The sequence below is a fragment of the Taurulus bubalis genome, assembly GCF_910589615.1.
Source record: "Taurulus bubalis genome assembly, chromosome: 13".
NCBI lineage: Eukaryota > Metazoa > Chordata > Actinopteri > Perciformes > Cottidae > Taurulus > Taurulus bubalis.
Genome location: NC_136601.1, coordinates 3,154,705 through 3,175,802, shown reverse-complemented (window position 1 = coordinate 3,175,802; position 21,098 = coordinate 3,154,705). Strand labels below are relative to the sequence as shown.

Below are 21,098 nucleotides of genomic sequence, written 5' to 3'. Positions count from 1 at the left end.
TGCTAGCTGTTTCCCTTTGCTTCCAGTCTTCATGCTAAGCTAAGCTAATGGCTCCAGCTCCTAAAACCCCACTGCGAGCAAACGGCTTTTACATTTAAAGCTGCAGCCTTCAGCTGTTGTTGTTCATGAGTTTACTTTGATTGTTCACTGTAAACAACATTTGACAAGCCGTTTTTTTTTCACTGGTTTCAAAGACATACACATATAATTGTATTGATTGAGTTTGTATGAATATATATATATCTATATATATATAGATATATATATATATATATATATATATATATATACACATATCATTGTATATATATATATATTATTGTGTTTATATAGAAATATTTGTTTATACACATATCATTGTATATATATATTATTGTGTTTATATATATAGAAATATTTGTATACACACATATCATTGTATATATATATATTATTGTGTTTATATATATAGAAATATTTGTATATACACATATCATTGTATATATATATTATTGTGTTTATATATATAGAAATATTTGTTTCTACTTATAGATATTTTCAGGATGCAGATACAGGTAAAATAATACACACCAGGCTGACAGATGAGCTCCTTCTGGCATCAGACACACGAGCTGCTGGGGAACGGACTCAGGTCTCTTTACAGACGGCAAAGCAGGGGCTGCAGGGAGAGAAGAATCACAAAAAAGAATCAAGTCATGGTTCATAACTAATATAAGCACAGTGAATATGACAGATAATGTTTCAATGAATAGACAGAATTCTGATTCATTTACCATCTACTTGTGAACCCTGAGCCTTGGCTGGTGCAGCTTTGTTTGTTATTTATAATTTGACAATAGTTCATATTTAAATACACATCACTTTAACACACACCTACAGTACACTTGTTTACAGGACTGTTATCTGTTCTGTTTGTAAATACTCTTTAACAAGTACAAGTCCTGCATTCAAATAAATTACTCAAGTAAAGTATTGAAGTTTAGCATCAAAACAAACGTTAAGTATAATTACTCATACCCGTTTTAATATGCTAATGGTAGTTTAATAAATAATAACACACCATCAGTTAGGTAAGTCACTAACCTTGTGCACATAACGACCAGGTGCTAAAACTAACGCATCCGTAACCTTTTTATAACTATTTCCCGTCGTTATAGCATCTTTCCATTTTCGCCCGTTTCTTACTACCAACTTCCGGGGTTGTACCTTCAAAATAAGAGCGCAACCAAAAACGCACCGTCTGCAGTAACAAAGCTTTCATCTAAATTAGTAGTTAAGAGATACAATCAAAACATATAAGGTTCAAGCCCCTGCAAAATGACCTGGTCGGGAAAAGTTCAAGGTATATTATGTCGTAAAATCACCCTAGTATATGTAGTATGGCATAAAAAAAATGGCTGATGAAAAAGTCCTAGAATAGTATGTCAATAAAAAGTTTTGCAAAAAAGTTGTAGTAAAGTATGTCCGAAAAAAGTAATAATATATTATGTCAAGGTTGTAATATGTTTTATATAATGGCAGAGTAAAGTTAGACAGTTATAGTAAAGTATGTCATAAAGACATAAAGTCATAAAAACGTAATATTAAAGTACATCAATAAAAACAATAATTTAAATCATAGTTTTTAATGAAAAAGTGTCATAAAAAAGTCATAGTACAAATTTTACAATAAAGTTATAGGATAGTATGTCATAACAATGTCACATTACTATATTTTCTAAAAAAAAGTCATAGTACAAGTCAGAACAGATATCATAGGATGCCATGAAGAAGTCGTAGAAGTATTGAAGATAATATAAAAATCACAATAAAGTTCCCTTTGGGCTCAGAACCCATCTTCACTGGATTCAGGTCACTTTTTATTTGTTTATCGCTTTTATCAAAGAACAAACAGCTGGATTGTGCTCCTCTTCAGCCTCGTGAGAGGGGGCGGTTAAAAATAACAATAATGAAGGACTGTAAAAGGAAGAAAAACATTCACGTTTTATAGACGGCATCAAAATTTTTCTGCATCAATTTAGAGAATCTCAATGCAAACACCCTCAACCTCGTCAGAACTCCAGAGAATGAACACGTTCGGAGAGGAAACATGAACTGACACTTTATTTATTACACAATTATTACATAATTTGACTTTACAGTTTAAAAAAAAAAACAACCAACAAACTAGTTTTACATTAGAATAGCGAGCTTCCACTTGACACCGTTTCTCATCTTTGGCGGCATCAGGACCTCAGCAGCTGCAAAAGTAAAATCAAATAATTACTGGAAACAGAAATGACGTCACTTCATCCACAGATCCCTTCCAGCCGTTACCAGAGAGCGTGCTCACATATGTCACAGATAAGATGAGCATGAACACAAAACATTAAATGAGGTTGCGGTGAGGTAACGAGAGGACACTTGAGACACTATACATGCTGCTGACCTGGTTGAGAGGCTGCAGGTCTCTGCTGCTGCTGCTGGAAAGAAGCCATGATGCTGTTTGCAGTCGAGTTCGGCCCGGTGAGCTGAAACGCACAAACGAGACCTGAGACCTGAGCTTGGTTGTTCTGCAGGCCCTCAAGCCAAACCTCAGGGACGGCTGCCTCCATCATCTGCAGAGCCTCCTCGAAGGCCGGCTGCAGCTTCTCCGCCTGTTTGTCAAACTGGAACAGCACCAGAGCTTTCAGCAGGCCGTGCACTTCCTCTGCAGGAAGGAGAGGAAACATGGATTGGTATCTCACACACACACACACACACACACACACACACACACACACATTCTGACATTTCTCACATGAAATATCATAATATAGTATGGCAAGTCATTAAAACAAAATCACAATATAGTTTGCCAAAACAGGTGTCACGATATATGGCTCCCACCATATAATAAAAAAAATGGTTTTAGACATTTATTTACACGTGTCTACCATTGTATTCATATATTCCACTGCTTTTGTGAACCGAAGACCTTTGGTAAACCAATTTCAATCACCAAAACAGTTTGTCTACATGAGTACAGCTATGTTTTCAGAAGAGATGTAAAGAATTTCAAAAATCAAGTGTCAACTTTTCAGTTTTAGGGCCATGTTATCTCTTTACACTTGTGCCTTAGGACAATGGTGCCTTATTATTTAGAGAGCTGAGATTTTTCTGCAATGTTTTTATGTAAAAAACATGAGTATCTATCATATGAAAATGACCCCCGACCCCAGAGAGTGAAGATCTACGTGTAGAAATAAAGTGTAGCCTCCAGTTAATTAGAATCGATATAGTTATGCGGTTTTAATCGCTGTCACACTCAAGAGAGGTGTGCATGTTCAGGTTTACCTGGTGGAAACATTATTTGAAAAGATGATATGAAAAGTGCAAGTCAACCATCGTCCAGCAAGTACCCTTGACGATCAATGTGCTTGCAGCTTTAATTTGTTTTGTACTTTATACAAATGCGATGTTCACTGAATCAGCAGAACAAGTCTGAATTGAATAATTACTAATCTTACAGAAAAATTATGAGTGAGATGAGGAAATTAAGTTTAAACATTTTTTATTGACTTTTTTAAAGGATGGGAACCGGATCACCCAACAAAACCCATTCCTCTCACCCCAGTAGTCAACACACAAGCTGAGGCTCAGGTCCGGGGAATCAAACCATCGCCTTCGAGCTGTGTGTCGGCCACTGAGATTGAGTCCACAAGGAGGTCACCTCCTAACCTAATAAGGACTGACTCGGTTCTTTTGGCCGATGACGTTCCCGATATATTCGCCCATGGAATGGAAGAACCTGGTGACGCGGTTCTTATTTCTTTCGACGTTCCGTTTAAAAGACGATCCCAAGCAAACACCAAGTGTCTTGTCGTTTCTTAGCAAAGACAAATACATCATCTCTGCATTTCCCAGCGTCTTACATACGTCTCTGAGAATGCGCTTCTCAAGGAGCTTCCCAGTTTTTTCAGAGATATCAAAGTCGACACCCTCGACTTCGGGCCACGTCATTTCAAACAGACGCTGAATGAGGACAATGGGTTCCTCTGCTGTTAGGGATATTTCGTTTTTCAGCAAGAGTTCCGTAACCAGCTTCTCCACGATCCACAGAAGGAAACTTTTCTTCATTTCTACCAGCGTAGATTCTGCCTCCTGGTTGTCGAAGGCCTGTGACAACTCACTCTTCTTTAAAGCCTTTCTTACTCTTTCAGCGATGATCTCGACCTGAGTTTTTTCCCACCAGACCATGAGTCCCTGGAAGTTCCAGACTCTGTCCCAAATTTCCCTGTAAAGGTCAACGTCTGCCGTCGGAAGAACGCTCCCGGTCCTTGTGGCTTCGTCCGCCATCCGCTTGAACAGAAAGTTAGTAAGTCTCTCTGTTAAAATTAGAGCTGCCGCTCTCGGAATCGTTTTTTGCAACAGAGACCTACAATCCAGCTGTTTTTTCTCTTCCGACGTCAAAAAGATGGGGGCGAAGCCTGGTATTTCGGCCAGCGTTATGGGAGAGCCCAGGGGGCCCTGCTGGAATCTGTTTGTTAGTTTAATGAAGACTCTATTGAGCCACGTTTTGGCAAAGTGCTTTCCAAAAACGTTCTTGAATTTTCCCCACTTAATTTTCGTGGCTGTGTCCTCCTGCAGTTCTTGAATAATTTGTTCAACCTCTGTTTCTTCCAGGCAGCTGTCGGATTGGAAACTGTCATACTGGGAGTCTGGCATTTCAGCGACAAGAGGGCCAGACATCCCATTCAACTCATCCTGAATTATTTTGTTCCATTGCATTTCCATCTCAACGTCGCTGTGTGAGACCTTCTCTGGAGACTTCTTCCCCCGGGTGAACAGCTTTTTCCCCCGGGCTGCGAATTTCTGCATCACCTTTACAAAGCAACGCACAATTCTGTCCAGTCCTCTGGGTCGAGTGATGTGCATCGGCACCCCAGACTTTACAGGGTTGGAGACGCAAGAATTTATATTTGAACAAACCTCGCTGTTGAGCAAGTCTCTTAATCTATCTAAGCTTTCACATGGGATGTCATCAATAATATCCAGGGCAGCTCTCAAACAGTCTCTGACTATTTCGCCCAGTCTATCCTTCACGTATTCTGTAGACACCTCTACTTTTCTCAGGACAGCGGTGGCGAAGGCTTTGGACAAGATTGTCACAATTTCTAAGAGTAGTTCTGCCATCAGAAGCTTCGTGGTGGCATCTGGGCTGCACGATGTCAACAGTGTCCACTGTTCTGCTGTCAACTGATTGAAAAAGGACTTGGCTATTTGGGTAATCCTACGTTTCACCTCCATCATCGTGCTGGTTGATGCATTCATCGTGCTGGTTGGTGGTTGATCACGAAAATCTTCAATGTTCATGTTTGTTTAAAGTCTGTTTAAAACTTTAGCGATGAGTTATCTGTTAAAGCTCGGAGAGAAAGTAGAAATGGTGCTTCTATATACAGTGTTTCAGCAAGCATCATCAAAGCCATGTCTGCGCTAAGCCCCGCCCCCTGGCTCCTGTCGTACAGTTTAGTGACGGGGGGCGGGGCTTAACGAGATTTTAACTCGTTAAGCCCCGCCCCTTGGTTACTGTCGCTATGCCTGTACAAACACACCTTTTATTTCTGTGTTTATGTATTTATGTCAGAATAATTGTTATAAAAAAGTCATAGTATGGTATGTAGTGAAAAAGTATCGGGAAAGGTCAAGGTATATTATGTCGTAAAAACACCCTAGTATATGTAGTATGGCATAAAAAACATGGCTGATGAAAAAGTCATAGAATAGTATGTCAGAAAAAAGTAATAGTATATTATGTCATAAGTGCCAAAAAAAAGGCATAGTCTAGGTTGTAATATGTTTGATATAATGGCAGAGTAAAGTTAGACAGTTATAGTAAAGTATGTCGTAAAGATGTAGTGACAAAGTCATAAAAACCTCATTACTATATTTTGTAAAATCATAGTCATAGTACAAGTCAGAACAGATATCATAGGATGCCATGAAGAAGTCGTAGAAGTGTTGAAGATAATATTAAAATCACAATAAAGTTCCCTTTGGGCTCAGAACCCATCTTCACTGGATTCAGGTCACTTTTTATTTGTTTATCGCTTTTATCAAAGAACAAACAGCTGGATTGTGCTCCTCTTCAGCCTCGTGAGAGGGGGCGGTTCATGCCACCATTTATATTACAGCGTTTAAAAAAAAAATAACAATAATGAAGGACTGTAAAAGGAAGAAAAACATTCACGTTTTATAGACGGCATCAAAATGTTTCTGCATCAATTTAGAGAATCTCAATGCAAACACCCTCAACCTCGTCAGAACTCCAGAGAATGAACACGTTCGGAGAGGAAACATGAACTGACACTTTATTTATTACATAATTATTTCATAATTTGACTTTACAGTTTAAAAAAAAACAACCAACAAACTAGTTTTACATTAGAATAGCGAGCTTCCACTTGACACCGTTTCTCATCTTTGGCGGCATCAGGACCTCAGCAGCTGCAAAAGTAAAATCAAATAATTACTGGAAACAGAAATGACGTCACTTCATCCACAGATCCCTTCCAGCCGTTACCAGAGAGCGTGCTCACATATGTCACAGATAAGATGAGCATGAACACAAAACATTAAATGAGGTTGCGGTGAGGTAACGAGAGGACACTTGAGACACTATACATGCTGCTGACCTGGTTGAGAGGCTGCAGGTCTCTGCTGCTGCTGCTGGAAAGAAGCCATGATGCTGTTTGCAGTCGAGTTCGGCCCGGTGAGCTGAAACGCACAAACGAGACACACAAAATAAATACTGCATTCTTATTCCTCCTCACTAGTCCACAGAAAAAGGTTGAATCCCGATTCTCCTCATTGGTCACCGCTCGTCAAAACTAATCTGTCGGTGTGAAACTGATCGCAGCAGCAACAGATCTAGAACTAAACTAAAACAAACAGCATATTACACTGCGAGATGAAAAAAGATACTGGATGATATTTACCTGAGCTTGGTTGTTCTGCAGGCCCTCAAGCCAAACCTCAGGGACGGCTGCCTCCATCATCTGCAGAGCCTCCTCGAAGGCCGGCTGCAGCTTCTCCGCCTGTTTGTCAAACTGGAAAAGCACCAGAGCTTTCAGCAGGCCGTGCACTTCCTCTGCAGGAAGGAGAGGAAACATGGATTGGTATCTCACACACACACACAAAACGTGAACAAAACGTGTGCGTAGTTTTTCCACAGAGAATATTTTCTGCAATAATCTTAAGAAAAATGTAGTTTATTTGGCGAGGGAACCAGAGTGGAGGCTTTTATTTTAATCAACATTTAATTGGGGGAATTGTTCCTTTCAGCCTAAACGGGCCTTTGAAGAGGAGGACACTCAAGTTTGGGGATTTTATTTACACGTTCTTCCTCTTTCTAAGCCTGGAGGACATTTGGTATATTAGCGACACACACACACACACACACACACACACACACACACACACACACACACACACACACACACACACATATATGAAATATCATAATATAGTATGGCAAGTCATTAAAACAAAAATCACAGTATAGTTTGCCAAAACAGGTGTCATGATAATGTAGTCAATGAGTGCCATAAAAATATCAGGAAATCATAACAGTATGTCATGTGAAAGATATAGGAGAGTATTCAACAAAACGTACTTGTATGGTACGTCTTAAAACAGGTCATAGTAAATGTCATAAAACAACTCAAAGTAAAGTATGTCACACAAAGATGTCAAAATAGTTTCATTAAAAAGTCTTGCCATAAATATATAGAAATAAAACAAAATATATTAATATATATAAAAAAAACACAATTATATATATAAATACTATATATAAAACATATTTTAAATAATAAATAATATATTTATAATTATTTATAAATAAAACATGACATGATTAAATGAATAAGACCACATTTCCCATCAGCCCTGTCTGACCCCTAATGTTTTACTATTTCTTTGCTTTACGTGACAGATTAGTGGGAATCTTTCAACAAGCAGACGCTTAACTTAACGCAGACTTAAACTAAGTCAAACGGCCCAATCCAGTGAACCCCAGTGACCAGGAGCCCTGTGAGTGTCCGTACCTCTCATCTTGTCCACGGTGGTGAGGATCTCCCCCAGAGCGTACATCAGCGCTCTGTCCTCCATCGGGCTTCCTTCCTTCAGACTCAGCTTCTTCCTCTCGGCTTTCCGCCGGTTCTTTGACGATCTCCTGCGGGCACGAACATTAAACTGTTCATCACAATTCATCATGTGGGGAAAAAAAAATCCAGAGAATCAATAGTATGGAGGTGTCCTTACGAGGAGACGCGGGAGTTACTCTGGGAGTATTTGGAGCCGGTCATCACACTGCTGGCTTCAGAGTACAGCTCAGCATCAGGGCAGTCTGGACCGTCCTCATCTGAGGAAGAGGACAGAGGGTTATTATTCTAACGGCACAATATCTCTTCTACTTTTTTTTTTTACCTTGAAAACACTATTGGAATTCCTCCTTACTGAGATTATGTTTTTTACTTCTTCATGCCAACAGGATTTCAACACTTTAACAGATATATGAGAGACTCTCTCTCTCTCTCTCTCTCTCACCCAGCATGTCCAGTCTGGCCTTCTGCTCTCGGACCACAGCCAGCCGGGTCCTGTGCCGCGTGAACATCGCTACCTGGGCCTCCAGGAAAGCAGTCTGGGTGCCGACAGCTGACACACAAAGACATTATGACGACAATGTTTCACACACAGGAGGAGGAGAAGTGTCGGTCACGTGGTGCGAATGATCCGTACCTTCCAGCAGAGCCGGTTTGAGGTTGGTTTCAGTGATGTCCTGTCGGTTGTGCATGTAAATCTGAAGCAGACAAAAAAAAAAGTTAACCTCATGGTTTATTTGTGAAAAACTAATAAATTAAGAAACAAACAAACTACCGACCAATCGGAGCGCCTCCTCCCAGACTGAGCCAGTGATCAGAGCCAAGATGGCCTCCTCACAGTCCTGTTGGGGGGAAAAATAAAAAGATTATTATTAAGGATTATTTTTAATAATTTTAACTTCAACTTTATTAGAAGACGTTTCTCCGCTTACTTTGGCGTACTGGTCCAACAGCAGAGCGGCTTCTGCGTATCGTCGCTGTTCAGTCAGCTTCTCTAGAAAAATGAAGGAAATAGTTTGAAGATTAACCTCCAATGGCGCTCTGGCTACCTACCTACCTGGCTACCTACCTACCTACATAGGTAGACATACATATCTACCTACCTAACTACATGTCTCGCTAGCTAGCTAGCTACCTACCTACCTGGTTAGCTACATAGGTAGACATACATATCTACCTACCTAACTACATGTCTCGCTAGCTAGCTACCTACCTGTCTAGCCATCTACCTAGCTGTCTGTCTGTCTGTCTACCTAGCTAGCTACATACCTAGCTGTCTAGCTACCTACCTACCTACCTACCTACCTACATGTCTCGCTAGCTAGCTACCTCTCTATCTACCTAGCTGTCTGTATGCCTGTCTAGCTATCTACCTAGCTGTCTAGCTGTCTAGCCATCTACCTAGCCGTCTGTCTGTCGGTCGTTCATTACCTGCCAGGTCCCTTGCCAACAGCGCCAACTGGTCCGGCGGTAGAGGGATTTGCTGCGCCGCGCAGATGGCGTTCCTCCAGCTGGAGCTGCTGGCGAACGCCTGCAGGGCGCCGACCGGCTCCCCGCATCGCCACAGCAACAGGCCGGCCTGCTCCGCCTGCTGCTGCTCCATCAGGTGCTCGGCATAAGCACAGCTCAAAGCCTAGAGGTCAGAGGTCAAAGTAAAAATGTGTTTTATCTGTAAAACTTGTAAAATCTGTTAACTTGTGCTGTCATTGGAACTATTATTATAAAATAATTATACTGCCGTCCTCAATTGAAGATATTTGTTGTGGACTAACACACTCAAATACCAGTTTCTCCACAAAAGCATCACTTCAAATCTTGTGTTTACCAGAAATGAGCTCAAACGTTTTTGGAAATTAGTTAAAAAAAAAAGCATTAAAAGAAATAAGTAACTGGCCAGCCATATTAAAAATGCCCACCAAATATTGATAATTGCCCATCGTTGGTGAGGCCCAAACTGTTTTGAAAAAACGTGGCACTGAAATAGTTTGAGTCGGTACCTTGTGGTGAGCGCCGTCGGCTGCGTACAGTCGCAGAGCTTCACTGTGCAGCTTCTGCTCCTTCACGAGCTGCAGAGTCTCGTGGAAATGTTCCTCACCTGAGCACAAAGTTTTATTCATTCATAAATAAATGCATAAAACAGTAAAGCAATACAACAATAAATAAAATAAAAAGTATTAGAACTATTTTTAGATAAACAGATCAACGTCTGTGAAATTCTGACCCGAATCCTACGGGTTCTCCTAAAAAAGGGGGCGGAGCCGACAGAAGCGTTGGGACTGACCACACTTGCTGAGGTGAAGCAGGGCCTTCCTGTAGCGCTTCAGGTGCTTGTCGATGGTGTAGCGCTGGTAGTTCGTCTCCAGGCTCTTCAGCATGTTTAGGAAGGGAAGGTACTCTTTGGGGTCCTGCGGGGATCGTGGACAATAATAGCGTAATTATAAGAGTGTAAAGAATGATTTATGGATTACCCTGGTGCTGCATTTTTGGGCTGTTTACAACAATAGAAAAAAGTTAATAAACATACACAATTTGGGGGTAATTTGAAGTAGTTACCTCTTCTTTAATATTTTTTTTTATTCGTTTCATTCTCTTATATAAACCTTCCTTTCTCTTGATTTGCGTTTTCTATAAACACAAATAGCAATATAGGAGAAAACTAGTTTTCTTTCCTGTCAGAGCTGATTAATAATAATAATAATAATAATAATAATAATAATAATAAGAAGAAGAAGAAGAAGAAGAAGAAGAAGAAGAAGAAGAAGAAGAAGAAGAAGAAGAAGAAGAAGAAGAAGATTTTTAAGCACCTTGCGGCGTAAATTAACATATTCACGAGTAAATCTGTCAACATAACCCGACTATCGTGTCGTTGTCTTGCACCTTCTGGGATTTCTCGGCCACCATGAGCACGAGGTCGAAGTCGTACGTTCCCAGGGAGTGTTCGTACAGGTCGTTGACGTTGACGAGGAAGAGGAGGTACTTCAACGCCTCTTCGGCACTCACGGCCCCGGGAGCACGAGGAGGGTTCACTGAAGACACAAACACAGTGCACACGATGAAGAGCTCACAAATCTGAGTCTGCTGCTCTGTGAGTGTGTGTGTGTCCACTTTTTAACATATAACAAATAGGGACGGCAAGTCCCAAAACGAGCACCCTGAATTTAATGTATTTAAAATATTTGTTGCGTCCGTGATGTTTAAATGTTGCCGTTACAATCGGAGCCCGAACCAAACAACTCGCGATGTTTGTTTGTTCGTTCTCGACAACAAACGGTCAGTTTTTAATGTCATTTAATTTCTCTCAAGAAAGGTAGGTAGCTACCTACCTACCTACCTGTCTAGCTAGCTAGCTAGCTACCTGTCTAGCTAACTAGCTACCTAACTGTCTACCTACCTACCTACCTACCTACCTGTCTAGCTGGCCAGCTACCTGTCTACCTCCCTAACTACCTCCCTACCTAGCTACCTACCTACCTACCTAGCTACCTACCCAGCTACCTACCTAGCTACCTACCCAGCTCCCTACCCAGCTCCCTACCTAGCTACCTACCTAGCTATCTACCTAGCTACCTAGCTACCTACCCAGCTACCTAGCTACCTACCGGTCTAGCTAGCTACCGGTCTAGCTAAGTACCTGTCTAGCTAAGTACCTGTCTAGCTAAGTACCTGTCTAGCTAAGTACCTGTCTAGCTAAGTACCGGTCTAGCTATTTGACCGTTAAACAGATAAACGAGCAACGGTTGACTCGCTGGTTTCTTTTTTTTTTTTTTTTTCATCTATGAAGAAAAAGACACTTAAAAAAAAAGGGTTATCAGATGAAACACAAACTACAAAGAAGTATACTTGGTAGCTGGGTGACTCGGAGCGCGTCGTCCCTGCAGGAAGCAGAGTGCTCACCTCGAAGCTCGTGGACTTTCTGCAGAGCGATCTCCAGCTCCGGCACCGTCTTCTTCACGTGGGTCGTCAGGACGGACAGAAAGAACCTGGAAGGCACGACGACATGATCGGTGTCAGTAGTTTGTATCACACAACTGCTCATTATTATTTATTTTTTTTATAATTCTTTTTTTCATTGTAAAAATAAAAAGACAATACATAGACATAACACCAAGAGGACGACAAAACAGTGAGATACAAGCCAGCAAAACATCATATATTCAGGGTATAGAAGTACGGTGTGTGTGTGTGTGTGTGTTTATTATTTCATCTAAAAAAAAAAAAAAGAGGCATAAAGTATAGATGAGGGCAGATTTATATGTATGTGGGTTTCAATTGGTTTTCAGGCTAAAAAAGAAAAACAAAGTGAATATTAATAGAATGGGTGGTGTCATGTTTGTGAAAACATAGTGAAGGATGACCAGGTGGTGTTCTGTTGTAAATGATGGAGGAGGTTAGATTTTCCATTGAAATGTATTCAATCATTAGGTTTCTCCAGTGTGTGATATGTATGTTATTCCTTCATTTCCAATTCATGAGGATAGTTTTCTGCTCTTTGTTTTTAAGGTCTCTTTCTTTTGAAATTCCATGCACAGGTTTCTCAATAAAGTTTCGGCGTCACTGACTTGTTGGGATCCATGGATTCCATGGCGCTCCGTAAAGCGTCACAAACTACGTCCACCTTCCTCGGCCCAGAACCCGGCTGGCTCTGGACCGAGCCGTTCTCAGGACGGGGGTACATGGTGCTGGTCGTATCCTCCTCCCTGGGTACCAACGATGGAAAACAAAATGCACAACGTATGAGTAAAATACCAGGTGTGTGTGTGTGTGTGTGTGTGTGTGTGTGTGTGTGTGTGTGTGTGTGTGTGTGTGTGTGTGTGTGTGTTTGACCTTAATTGAAACAGAAAAACTCCTCAATCTTAAGTCTTACTTGAGCTCAGTGACGAAGAGGTTGATGTGGCTGATGGAGTTGAGCTGTGTGACGAAGGCCTCCATGTTCTCCAGGAAGACCTGTGAGAAGTGATGGACATCCAAGAGAAACAGTCAAAACGCTGAAGAACATGAACATATCAATAAACAAAAAGAAGACGTGAAGTAAACTACATGTGTACCTTTGGGTTGTGGTCATAGAGGAGGTTCAGGTTGATCCTCAGCTTCCTCATACACTCGAAGGAATCTCTGAACCTCAAACTGGAAAAAGACATTTAAAAACACGTCACAGACGTGTTATTGTTCAATGTTATCACTTTGCTCACTCTGTTTCTAGTCATTAAGTATCAGGCAACAAACTGACATTTAAATAACACCAAGAAGATTATTTCCAGGTATTTAAAAGGGTGAATTTAATAAAAAATGTACAATACAACGCCTCTCTTAGTCAGACGTTTATACTGCTTCAATGGAAGCGTTAATTAAAGACCGTATGCATCATTTGATATCGGAGAATATTCACTATTCTATAATAAGTTGTGCTCTGAAATGTATAATATATATATTAAAAAAAACTCCATTGATATTGTAGTTTTCTATTACCGGTCCCATATTAAATATAATGAACTTTTAAAATTACATTTATTTTGTTTTACTGCTCATTTATTATTTATCTTCATCGGTTTCCTTTTTTGTGTGCCACTAAGATTTCATCTCATTGAATGTATTTATATGTACATGTACGTGTTTACGGAAAGATACGTTTCCCTAACTAAACGGTACTGTAATACTATAATAAGGATTATTGTGGTCTATCCAACTGTACACGTAATGTATTGCATTTTATTCGTCTTTAAGAACCAACTAAAAGACGTTGAGCAAAATAAAATAAAAAAGTCACCATATGAGACCACAGAGTGTTCAGTGCAGTTAAGATCATCATTGCGGGCGAGACGAGACTCGAAAGTGACGTGACCCTCAATGCATGTAGTAAGAAACCAGCAGGTAACGTCGATGGAAGAGAAACTAACTCACCTGTCCAACCACGTCCTGAGCTGAGCCAAGACCAGCGCCCGGTGATGCACCGTCTCCAGGTTCCCACGAGGCATCTGACCACAAACACACCGACGGCAGTCAGCAGCAGGGACCCAGGGAAGGGGAGTAGTGTGTGTGTGTGTGTGTGTGTGTGTGTGTGTGTGTGTGTGTGTGTGTGTGTGTGTATATATATATATATATATATATATATATACACGTGTGTGTCTGTCTCTGTCTGCATGCGTGTCTGTCTGTGTGTGTATGCGTGTGTCTGTCTGTGCGTGTCTGTCTGTCTGTCTGTATCTGTTTGTGTGTATGCGTCTGTGTGTGTGTTTGTGTGTATGCGTCTGTGTGTGTGTTTGTGTGTATGCGTCTGTGTGTGTGTGTTTGTGTGCGTGTCTGTATCTGTGTGTGTGTGTGTGTTTGTGTGTATGCGTCTGTATCTGTGTGTGTTAAACTGACCTGTAGAATCACTCTGGTGTCTTGCGTAACCACGGTGACGATCCTGGACCCCCTCTCCACTCGCCGCAGAGACTCGTCGTTCTGTCCTCCATCGGAGGCCAAGGCCGCCTGCAGCCCTGTGGGGTCAAAGGTCATTCAACTCAGCTGTTCCATAACGTGTACCAACACAACACAGACGTTCCTATTTAGATGGATGACGTTGACCCTGGAGGTAAAACATTATCTGTCGTTTGTGGCAGTACATTTGTTTTTACTTGGAATTAACATACACATTTTACATGTCTGTATGTTACATTAGACCAGTGGTTCTCAAACTTTTTTGGTCCCACTTTGGAGGAAGAACAATGTTCATGCCCCACCATCCTCCCAAAAAAGTAAAAAAAATATATAGAAAAAAAAGTGCCATGTCTACGCCCCACATGTAATACCTCCGCGCCCCACTAGAGGGGCCCCACAGTTTGAGAATCACTGCATTGACCATGTGTTTTTATTTTAACGTAACACTATTCCGTCCGTCTCTGACTCAAAATGTTTTTTCCCCATGACTGAGAAGAGACGATGACATTAAACAGTAACTTTGAATGTGTAAACATCCAATAGTGTTGACGAGAAAAAAAAAGAAGAAGTGAAAAAAAAAGAGAGACGACAAACCTTTACCAAAATCTCTCCTCCTTTTCAACGAGAAAAGGGAAAGAAAATGTCAGTTTTTTTTCTACACAGCAGTTTTTCTGTGCTGCGGCAACACAGTTAGTTTGAATTAAAAGTTAAAGTAACAACAAGGTGTGGGAGAAACAAACCAGGATATATTTGGGCTCAACTAGATTTGATCAAAGGGCTACATAAAGACATATATGTTGTTTTTTGACAAAGACATGACTAAAATGCACAGACGCGTAGTCACTAAATCTTTAAAAACTAAAAAACAAAGCTGCCGTTGGCATAATAAATAAAAGTAGCAAACTAAATGAACACTACCTTTGACGCTGAGTGTGCTCAGGTGGAGGCAGCGGCAGGTGTGTGAGTGTGTGGTGATGAGGAGGAAGTCGTTGCAAACGGCGAAGGAGGAAATATTGGAGGCCAGCTGAGAGAGAAGAAGAAGACGACATGAATGAGCACATTTCACACAAAAAATACAATAAACTCAAATTGAGGGAGCTGGTAAAATAACCAGCGTACCTCTGTGTCTCCGGCGTACAGGTGGGATCTGTCCGTCAGGCCGAGGACGTGTTCCTGAAGACATGAAGGCAAAGAGACGCGTAAGCGCTCGGGCGCGTTCACTCATGTGTTCATGTTGTTGTGAGTGTGCGCGGCTCTACCTCTCCACTGATGCTGCACAGCGCCGTCTGAACGCAGGGGACAGGGAAGTTGATGATGCATCTGCTGGAGTCACGCCAATCCTCCACCGACAGCTCAGCCCCATCTACACAGACATTACCAAACATAAATGTATGCATTTGAAATGCTTCTACGGTACAAAGGAAGTAAGCATTGATATATATAAGGCGGGGAAATAGAACTGGAAGAAAATCTCACAAACATAACGGAGAAATGTTTTCAATTTGTTAATTTAAGAATAGTTTAATCTGCATTTAGATCTGAAACCTAAACCTTTCATATAGATAATTTGAGGCAAATCATTATGCTCACTCAGCGGCATTTCAGCCAGAAGAATACCTCCTATCCGTGCGGCTGAGAGTCAGACCCTCTGCACAATCTCCAGTGTGCCGTTTTCTTTTTCTTTTTTTAAATCAAATAATGCAGTGGCAGAAGAAGAGAGACGGAGTCTCACCCCAGAGCAGCTTCCGGATCTGTCCGTCCTCCAGCTGCAGCGCCACAGTGCCGGTCTGGGAGCCGTGAACCGCGCTGACCACAACTCCGTCCACTTCCACCTCAGACCTGCGACCCAAAACAACAACAGCGTGAAGGTTTAAAACACGGTGATTGAATAATTGGTTTTAATCAGGGTTCATACACATTTTGACCAATGGACTTTTCCAGGTTCTGGAAAGAACCATTTTAAAATTCCATGACCGTAAGAACTCTGATTAACGGATTCAATTAGTGAGCCTAACGGGACTACGACTGTGCTAAAGGTTTTTTCCGACCTGACAGCCAGCGTGTCACCGGCGTCCCCAGCGGGGCGGAGCATCAGCAGGGTGGAGGAGGTGGGCGGCAGACTGGAGCTCACGGCCACGAACAGCTCGTCCTGAAGCCACAGCAGCTGCCGCAGGGCCAGAGGCTCCTCCCGCGGAACCGTCACCCTGCGGGGAGATAAGACGTTCGGACGATTAGAGTCGGCGTGACGCGGACCGGGCAGCTGAAGCCTCGCGGGACGCGAACGTCGTTCACCTGAAGGTTTTCCGGAGGACCAGCGGACGAGACATCGCGCGGAACCCGTCGGCTGTTTTGTGAACTTCTTCTCCTGAATCTAGTGTTGAACAAAACAAAAAGACACATTAGTGTTTACAAGGTACACGCATTGTCATTGGACAACAGGGTTACGCAACTAATGGCAGTTTGTAGAACCGGCTGTAACCGGCGGGTTTGTCTTTGCAGGCACCTCTTGTCACCCGTATCCCTGATGTCTCTTCATAATCGCTGTCTTTAACTCACCTTGGACGTAGACGGAGATCTGTCCGTCGGAGGTCAACGCTGCCAGCTGATTGGTCCTCTGAGGTTGGCAGAGGAAGGTCACCTGGTTGACTGGCGAGGTCAGCTGCAGCTCAAATGAACACATGGGAGGAGGAACCACACACTGCCGGAAGTTTGTCACCAGGATTTTATCTGAGAGGTGTGGAGGGGTTTGGATCAATATTAACGTCACGTCGGAAACCTTTCATCCGAGTCCTCTCGTCTCACGGCCCCTCACCTCCATCGATCACGGCCACGTTGGCGTTGTCGGCGGCGTCCATCCCGGGGCTCCTCTCGGTGGCCCAGCCCCAGTCGTAGGTGACGCTGGTCCAGCTGCGCGTCACCACGTGGAGCCGGAGGGGCCGCTCGGGGTCCCAGCAGACGCAGACCGGGGCCTTCTGAGGGTCTCTGCCGAAGGCCAGGCTCTGCTTCAGGTACCAGTGGTAGTTCCCCACCACCCACAGCTGGACTGCAGGGGGAGCGCGGCAGATCCAGGTTAATAATTCAATAATTCACTTATCACTTAATGGGTGGGTCACGCTGGAGAAACCAGCCAGATTAAGCTAGATTAAAACAATTATCCCCAAAACATTAGGTATAGATTGCTTTATTGATGTCAAGAGAACTTTCAACAAATGTATTTAAAAATAAATCTAAAATACAAAAACCACCCAAGCTTTAATTTACTCTTTAGTCACGAATAAAGTCGTCTTCAGCTATCAATGAGTCGCAATGCTGCGTTCACACCAAAAGCGATGCAAATTTTTTAATTGGCTTTCGCAACTCAGCGTCACACTTTTTCGCGTCGCCCGGTGAAATTTTTTTCCGCAACCATTTGCGTCTGTGCATTGACTTTGCATGTAATCTACTCTAACTCTGTCCGACGTGTTCAAAATGGCGACACAACTCCATTTAAACTCACTGGAAGTGTCGACTCGTTCGTCCTCTCCAGCGGATAAGTCCTCCAACCACACCGCTAGAACCGTGGAGTCACCGTTCCACAGCAAATCCTTCACCTGGAACACAATCAAAGTCAATCAAGTCACAAAAAAAGTCACGAACAGGAGTTCATTATTTAAACTATCCATTTCTAAAACTGGTACCTTGGCCTGGTCTCTGCTGAAGGGGAGGGTGAAGTCTCCGTGCAGAAGTCCGTTCTTCTCCATGAAAACCACACTGTGTTTGTTGGGATGCCGCTGAGTGCTCGCTATCAGGCTGCCGGAGGGTCTGAAACCGCAGATTCTCACCTTTAATATAATTTCTTTTATTTCTTTTGGTAAAATTGCTATTCATCCAGACAATACAGCAGAATCTTTCACACGCTGATACAGCTCTCCAGGGTCAAAATGATGTGTTTAATGAACAAAGGGATTTACTTCCAGCAGAGCGCCTGCTCCAGGCCGTTGACGGGCTCGCTGGTGGCCTGCAGGACCCCCTCCCGGTTCCAGACCCGGACCTTCCTGGCTCCGGTCTGGAGACAGACGGCGCTGACGGCAAACAGCTGACCGTCGCCTCGCCACGTGACCCGCGGCGTGCAGTCATCCCAGGCCGCAGCCGGCTGCACCTCCTGCACGTTTACAGCATTCAGAATGTTTTCACATGAGACAAAATGTTATTTTCCGTGTCTGTGGTTGAGCACTGACCTGGATCTTCCTCTGTGCCGCCTGCTTCCCCTCTGAGCCGTGGAACTGAGTCTCCTTCTTTCCCCAACCCAACGTGATGAACTTCCCTGCAAAACACACAACATACAGAAAATAATACATGTTACATAACGTTATCGTTACCATATCATCTCCTGACCCTCTGGTCGGGAACCGCCGAGCCATCGTACCTTCACCAAAGTCGTCCTGGTGGATTCCAACCTCAGTGATCGGCTCAAATTCTTTGGTCATCATGATGATTGTTTCCTGACCTGAGAGAAGAAAAGATGAGCAAGTTATTCATTTGTAACACTGCTTGATATGTTTAAGTAAGAATGAACTCACTAAGCATTGAAACTATGTTTCATATGAAACAGGGCACCTTGATCATAAAATAAACTTAACTTTTGTTCATTTTTGACGGTTTCAAACAACAAAAAATGGTGCTACCTGAAAATGTCTCAAATTATCAAAGACTGCCTCTGCTTTATAATAATCCACTTCACTACAGACACTGGCCTTCATGAATGGACTGAATATCGGGTGCTTTGTTCGGACAATTCAACTAAGATACTGATGGCTTTCAGACGGACGATTGAAAGGAATAAACTTTAGATTAAAAACAGTGAATTAATTTAATTTTTTTAACTGACCGGTAGTGAGAACGACGAGCTCTTCATCCGGACTCCAACTCATCGAGGTCAGGCCGCTGTCCACACTGCCAACACACTCCAGCTGTGGAACACGACCACACACATTTAGTGAGGAGGATCCTCGTTGACATCACGCACCCTTATACAAGCCTTCAATAAAAACTCTAACCTGAACACTAATGCCAACTCTTAACAGCCGAACCGCTCTTTGAAAAAACCGGTCCTCACTTCCCAGGTCTTTCTGTGCTGCTCACCTGGCAGGTGTTGAAGTTGAAGAGGACGACATCGCCTCCAGCCGTGGACAAACACGCCGACTCCAGCTCAGCCAGGTCCTGCAGTCCGACCACCGCTCCGCTGCCGTCCTCCGGCAGGAAACCTCCAGCTGTCAGTGAGGCCTCGCTGACCACCTGCAGGTCAGAAGGAAGTTAAATCCTGCTTGAAATGCTGCACCGTTCCCTCATTCTACTTTGCATCTCCACACACATTCCTTCATCCATATGAAGCTAAAATGAAAGAGTGAACGCAGCTGGTGTGCTGCTTCAGCTCCTCCAGAGACAGATAAAGCCCAGCACGTCTTCACCAGCTCACCTGGCCGGTCCGCGGGTCGTACTCCGTGATGGAATAGTGGGAAGCGACCAGCAGCGAGCCGGTGTCGGCCCGCACGGACAAACGCTGCGGGGAGCCGGGACCCTGCAGCCCCGAGCTCCGCAGGCTCTTCAGCAGCTTCAAGTTACGCATTTCACCTCGAGGACCGACTGGAAAACACAGACGGAGCCGGAGTCTGGACCCAAATGCTGCAAAACACATGAAACAGCAAAACATGTCATGTGTTTGGTACTGAAACCATTGATATATATACATCTGAGTGATACATCAGTACAATATCATGACTGTGATGAAACAACAGAAACCTTTCTGGTGTTTAAATGATAGAAATATGAAGAAACAGCTTTAATGTTTAACATTATAGTTCATACTGAGACAACACTATGTTCTCTCACTGCACATGAACCCATTATCGGACACAGCACTGCCCCACACTTTAACATATTTAATATAAATGCGGATGACAACGCGCCTGTTGGAATAGTAAACGGCATAAAGACAGGTTTTATATGATATTTCACATTAATGCTACGCATTCAACTTATTATTTTAACGTGTACAAGTGAGTACCGAGAAGCTGCGACATGTTTTATTGAGTAATTCAACTAACAGACCGACGATAAAAAGATTTAAAGCTTAAATATATTCGCAGGAAAACTGTAAAACTCACCGAGACGAACCGGCTTGAGGTAATAAACCCGTTTAAACCTCAACAACGTCAACAACACAACATCGCGCGTGTGGCGCTGTCAGGGAGGTGACCTTTCAACTCTGACGCAGTTACGTGACGTCGCGGCGGTGGCGCCCTCTGGCGCCGTGGAGTGGACGTACATCTTCTTCTTCTTCTTCTTCTTCTTCTTCTTCTTCTTCTTCTTCTTCTTCTTCTTCTTCTTCTTCTTCTTCTTCTACTACTTTTTTTGTGTGTATTGGCAGCTACTAGGCGCATCCCGCCCCCTGCTGTACCAGAGTGTGTAACTTCATGACTGGGCTTTTTTTTTTTAACACAATACTATTGTCATTATTATTGAATTAATATTATAACTATTTCTATATTATATTGTATTCATTATTCTGACCTCCCAAAA

At 42.7% G+C, this 21,098-nt stretch overlaps 1 protein-coding gene across 1 annotated transcript; it reads right to left on the bottom strand.

Annotated features, from left to right (window-relative positions):
- Positions 1-2,159: 2,159 nt before the first annotated feature.
- Positions 2,160-20,079, bottom strand: elp1 (elongator acetyltransferase complex subunit 1). The gene is made up of 34 exons (XM_079229200.1): positions 19,996-20,079; positions 19,662-19,814; positions 19,408-19,489; positions 18,946-19,026; positions 18,758-18,843; positions 18,491-18,681; positions 18,218-18,341; positions 18,037-18,130; positions 17,353-17,583; positions 17,097-17,267; positions 16,833-16,911; positions 16,589-16,744; positions 16,273-16,379; positions 15,800-15,903; positions 15,660-15,713; positions 15,459-15,564; positions 14,484-14,599; positions 14,022-14,095; positions 13,169-13,247; positions 12,988-13,067; positions 12,683-12,820; positions 12,018-12,103; positions 11,001-11,149; positions 10,405-10,528; positions 10,121-10,218; positions 9,555-9,756; positions 9,056-9,117; positions 8,903-8,965; positions 8,761-8,821; positions 8,569-8,676; positions 8,284-8,383; positions 8,067-8,194; positions 2,429-2,689; positions 2,160-2,240 (listed from the first exon to the last, which is right to left on the bottom strand). Exons 3-34 carry the CDS (start codon positions 19,448-19,450, stop codon positions 2,173-2,175), a joined length of 3,624 nt encoding a protein of 1,207 aa, XP_079085326.1. The 5' UTR covers positions 19,451-19,489; positions 19,662-19,814; positions 19,996-20,079; the 3' UTR covers positions 2,160-2,172.
- Positions 20,080-21,098: the final 1,019 nt, after the last annotated feature.

Coding starts and splice junctions, on each gene's coding strand:
- elp1 (XM_079229200.1), bottom strand. CDS start 19,450: ATGAGTTGGAGTCCGGATGAAGAGCTCGTCGTTCTCACTACCG. Junction 16,745..16,832: donor GTCCTCCGGAAAACCTTCAG/GTGAACGACGTT, acceptor ATCTCCCCGCAG/GGTGACGGTTCCGCGGGAGG. Junction 11,150..12,017: donor GAAAGTCCACGAGCTTCGAG/GTGAGCACTCTG, acceptor TTGTGTCTTCAG/TGAACCCTCCTCGTGCTCCC.